The sequence below is a fragment of the Pteropus vampyrus genome, unplaced genomic scaffold, assembly GCF_000151845.1.
Source record: "Pteropus vampyrus isolate Shadow unplaced genomic scaffold, Pvam_2.0 Scaffold183, whole genome shotgun sequence".
NCBI lineage: Eukaryota > Metazoa > Chordata > Mammalia > Chiroptera > Pteropodidae > Pteropus > Pteropus vampyrus.
Genome location: NW_011888964.1, coordinates 1,006,370 through 1,011,648, shown reverse-complemented (window position 1 = coordinate 1,011,648; position 5,279 = coordinate 1,006,370). Strand labels below are relative to the sequence as shown.

Here is a 5,279-nt window from a genome sequence, read left to right as displayed (position 1 = left end):
TCAGCACACAGCCTCCTGGAAAGGTTAAGAAGGAACCCTGCTCCGTGGGTTTGGTGATTGGGGGGTGGCTGACGGCAGGGCTGTGGGCGCACGCCCGCTCTTTGCTCAGCGTCTTCTCCACCTGTAACGTCTTCCGCCACCATCTGCAGACAGCATCGCCTTCCATGAGGCGGCCCCCAGCCCAGATGCTACCAAGTGAGCGTGTCGATTACCTTTATTTCAGGCATGGTGGCCTCCCCTTGGTTTTCGCTGTCTTTTCTGCATCCGTGGGCAGTGGCCGAGTCTCAGTCACCTTGGGACCTCTTGCTTCCTCCCAGGCGGGCACTGAGAACCCTGCCATCATGGGAACAGGAGGCTACGGCCTCCGTTCATCAAAGGCCTGGGCTACGCAGGGTCCTCCCTGCCAGTGGCTGTGATTTCAGCCCTGGTCAGTACTTGGGCATCATGGCGGCAGCATTGTTTCAAAGGACAAGGAATTTTAGCCAGTGGAAAGTTTGTTAGTAATTCCTTGCTCATTTTAGGCTCCAGCTCTGATGGCAGTTATAACGGCGGCTTGCCCAAGAGCACGTCTCAAAGCCCTTGGCATTGGTGGATCGCACCATTTTTGTCATGTCATCTCTGTTCACCTAAGTGCAGTAGGTTTGCTTTGTCATGGGACCTCAGTATAAATCACCCACGTCTTCTTTTTATTTTTTTGTATAGAAATTACTGTTAACGGAAGAAAAACTTGTATATTCCTTCCCCTTCCCCAGCCTTCTGTCAGGTGCTCGCTTTCACAGTAGAATAAATCACTATTGACTTCTAAAGTCTTAGTTCACAGTGCATTCTCTTGTTTAAATGAAATTGAAACAAACAGAAAAAGAAAGAAAAGGTTGCGATTCATTCTAGAAAAACAAATCAGGCTACACGTGTTACTAATTTCCACTACGAATAGCTCTCTAACTTCTCGTGAATTCTGTCAGCCAACTTAAAAGTTTCTTCCACTCCGTAACTTCGTTTGGGACCCACCCCAGAGGCGCCTTTCCCACTTTTCTCTGAATCAGACGTGATCCCTCCCGGCTGACACAGCCCTTCCTGCTTGCAGGGAATGGTACTATCATGGGGCTGGAGTGAGACCCCTCGAAACCAGTTGGGCCATTCCCAGAAACAGCTTGGAGTCATGGCGTGTCACAGAGGGGCGGGCAAGGAGGAGGAAGCTCCCCTCCCCCTTGCCAAACACCAGACAGGAGTCGGAAGCATCACGAACGGGAGCTTGCGAGAGCTGCCCGCGCAAGCCTGTCGCTCCCCGTCTGCTGCGTGTCCTCTCCCCTTCTGCTCTCTCTGCCCGGAGCCCCATCCCCACCCCTCCTCTGGAGGCCTTCGCTGACCACCCTGCACTGCTGCTCCCGCTGTGGGAGCATCACGGCTCTTCAGTGCGGTGGCGCGCTCTGCTTCTGCGTCTGCCCCACCAGACTCTGGTCTGCCGTGCACCTGCCACGGCATCTGGCACCTGGTAGATCATTATTCAGCAAATACCGAGCGTTCGCTGTGTGCCAGGCATCCGGCTTGGCTCTGGGAAGAGAGCTGTGCCAAGAGAGTGAGGTTCCTGTCCTCATGGAGCATAGTCTACTGGGACCTGATGAAATGACAGGTTTGGTCGAATGAATGAGTCATTGGCATGGCACAGTACCTTTCCGGTAGTAAAAAGCATTATTGAACGAACGAACGAAGGCATCGAAAGGGCAGTGATGTTATTTATTGAGCACCCACTTTGCACAGAGCATCTCCTTCGATTCTCCCAGCAATCCTCTGAAGTGGGCATTTTTTCACCTACTTTATAGATGAGAAAACAGGGTTATAGGGGAAAGTGGCCCAAGCCTCACACCTCACAGGTGGTGGAGCTGCTGTTGGGATCTTGCTTTGTGCAAGACAAAGCAGGTGTTTCCACTTCGCCATTCAGACTCACCCTGGAAAGTCTGGACCTCTGACATCCTCCATACCTCTGAACACTCTCATTCCTTAGGGAAACGATCCCAGACTCTCTTCTTTTACTCCAGGCCCCTGCTTGGGGCTCCTGAGAAAGGCCTGGCTGTAGGAGTCAGCAGGGCCCCTGCACGGACAGACGCGTTCTCCTGCCCAGCTCTGTGGCAGTGCGTTTCCATCAGCAGGCTGCCCCACCCCTCCACTACAGGGGTAAGGACTTAGCAATGATGGATGACACCAGGGAACATCAGTCTGGCAGGGGTCTGCTTCTGCCTAGTGTGACAGTGATCTTCATGCAGAGAGATGAGCTCCCAGAGTGTGGACATATATAATTCAGGATAAACCTCATTCCTTTCTCACTGCCAAATGGACGAGCTCTGAACTTCCAGGAGCCTCCACTAACCGCCAGCACGGTTGCCATGCCTTACAACCTGATGCCCTTGGCAATCCCCACACCTCTGGGAGGCAGCTTAGCACCAAAAGAAGAGCTCAGACTTTGGGTTTGAACTTGGGGTCCACCATCAGCCACAGCCGGGCCCCCGGCCATATTGCTTTGCCGCATTGAGCTTCGCTTTCTGCAGCTGTAACAAACCAGGGGGGAGAGAGAGCTTAGAGCACCGTGGAGAGGATTATGTGCAGTAGGGACAAACTCGTGGAATGCACTAGATGCTCCGTAAGCAGTAGTGATTCTGTTGTCATGGCTGGACCCACAAGCAGAACCGTGTGACCTTTCTCTCCCTTCCCCCACAGGTCACTGATGAGGAGCCCAGCTCCAACCACACGGTCATGATTCAGGAGACCCTGCAGCAGGCCTCCGTGGAGCTGGCCGAGCAGCACCACCTGGTCGTGTCGTCCGATGAAGTGGAGGGCATCGAGACGGTGACTGTCTACACGCAGGGTGGGGAGGCCTCGGAATTCATCGTCTACGTGCAGGAGGCCATGCAACCCGTGGAGGAGCCGGCCGTGGGACAGGCGGCTCAGGAGCTCTAGGGGACACGCACTGCTGGACAGGGCCGTGGGGCAGGGCTGCCGGGCTCCTGGGGCAGGGAGACTGCAGAACCGTGCTCCTTGACGCTCTCCTCTGTGCTCCTGGCCCCGGCCACCAGGGGGCTCTCCTTGTCCTACTTTGGGTGGGCAAGGCAGTTGGCGTCACCAGCAATACAGAACCCCTGCACCCAGCACAAACACATACACATACTTACCCTGTATCATCTGCTTCTGGAAAGACTTGCATCAGTTCTTCAAACATGGCCCACACCGCATTGCCCCTTTGCTTCAAGATTCAGAGACCCCCGGGCCCCATCAGCATCCTCCCCGAGTCACAGCCCCAACTCTTTGACCCCACTGAGGTGCCGAATCTTCACCTGGGACTTCTGTGCAACCTGGTGACAGGGAGACAGCCATCACAGGGGAAGTGACCTTACGGTTTTTGATTAACCTCTCCAGGGGGGAAGGGGAAGGGTTCCAGGCTTTACAAAGGTCTACACTCCTCCGATACCGACGGTGCTTCTTACTGCGTGAAGTAACCGTGATTCAGTGACTTTCACTCCAGTCACAGGTGAGGTCTCAGCTTACAGTCTTGGCATTCTTTGCTTTTTAAAAAAAATGCACTTTTTACTATTCACCTCCCTTTCTAAGGAAGCGAGGTGGGTAGAATAAAACCAGTACTTGCCTGAGCACCTTGGTTCTTCTGTAAGGTCAAGTGGTTTCCATTTCCCTGTCCCGAACTGAGATCTCGGATTTGGGCCCCAGCCAGAACCACCCCATTTGAGACCCAAGGCCCTTAGAACGCAATGATGCTCTTTCTCCCTCTGAAGCATTTAGATTTGCCTTCGGGCCCGCCATCTGGGGTGAGCGATCATGCCTTTCATTTCCTATGCCAGCATCCGATTTGCTGCCAGCCAAGACGTGGCAGTGCCCCTCCTTACCAGTTGGTCCTCTTGGTCCGCTTTGTCCTGACAGTCAGAATCCCTCGAGACGCACTGTTGTTCGACCAAAGCTTCAGTCCAGGCGCTCCTAAGTCCCACAACTTTCGAGCCCCTGCTCTGTGCCCAGCATTCTCAGGGCATCGAGGCGAGTCGTCCTGTACCCTTCCCGGCCCTGGGGTTGCTTGACATCACCCACCATCCAACTCCCTGAGGTCAACATTTGTTTCCTCTAAGGACCCTTATTTCAAATGAAATCTCATGCAGGTGTATCAGCAGATGTACAGACTGATGCAGTGGTGGTTGCTCTGGTTGAGGAAGATGGAGTCCACAGCCCCGCGCATTGGCCTTCACTGTTGGCACCCTCTCACCCACTCCAGCGGGGCCTGAAGGCTGCTCTCCTGCTAAGAGGAAAGTAACTGCTTGCCCCAAGCCAGGAAGAGAAGACACTTCCCACTTGGGAAAAGTTGGGGAGACCTTGGTGGGGTGACCCTGCACTGCTCTGTGGGCAGAGCTGCACTTCATAAAGGAGTTTGTGGAATCATATTTTGACCAATGAGCTGAGACTTGCCCTGTCCAATCAGAGATGCACAGCTATATCTTCATTTGCATTTTCACCAACCCATCAGAGTAGCGTCATAATGACCAATCAGGATGCACAATTTGGACCAATCAGGACAGTGCTATTTGGACCAATCGAAATGTGCAAATTTGGATTCCTCATTTGCATACAAATGGACCAGTCGGGCCAGGGTAGGCACTTTATATAAGTGGGCCTCCTGTTTGTCTCAGAGACTTGTGCCTTGGGTTTTTACCACAGGTTGTATGTCCCAGGTGTGCAAATTGTTTACCTGAACAAACTTTTCTCTTTTTACCACCCCCAGACTGGGGAGGGGACCTTTTTGGTAACACAAGTAATAAGAGCCAAGAGTTAATGTAAGACTAGTCCAGCACTGTGCTAAACACTCCCCAGTCACCATCCTTGACTTCCACACAAAGCCTGCGGGTAAGTTCTAGTTTATCCTCATCTGAGAGGGAAACATGTCAGTCAGGAGGTTAGGAAACTTGACCAAAGTCTGCAGCTAGTAAGAAGCAAAGCCAGAATTGAGAAGTGGGCTGTCTGACTTTGAAACTCACAGTCCTACCCCACGACTCTGTGGCAACAGGAACCTCAGGTGCCTAGAGCATCTGGCCAGGAGAGAAGGCCCCAGAGGTGAAGGCAGGACACCTGATGGTGAGACCTAAGATGGTGCTAGGTATGGAAGGAAGGGAGGGAGAGAAGGAGAGAAAGAATTTTGCCATTTAATACCATTCATGGTGTTCTTTTATATCTACGGACTGTTTCTGTCAGAGTTATTAAATCATCCAGCCCTTGGCATGGCCCCTTCAGGC

At 52.9% G+C, this 5,279-nt stretch overlaps 1 protein-coding gene across 1 annotated transcript in view; it reads left to right on the top strand.

Moving 5' to 3' along the window:
- ZFAT (zinc finger and AT-hook domain containing) overlaps nucleotides 1–3,639 on the top strand; it is a 110,173-nt gene extending 106,534 nt beyond the window's left edge. The window contains exon 17 of the mRNA XM_023537224.1: nucleotides 2,713–3,639. Coding sequence (XP_023392992.1) covers nucleotides 2,713–2,952 — 240 coding nt within the window. The 3' untranslated portion in view covers nucleotides 2,953–3,639. The remainder of the gene's footprint in view (nucleotides 1–2,712) is intronic.
- Nucleotides 3,640–5,279: the final 1,640 nt, after the last annotated feature.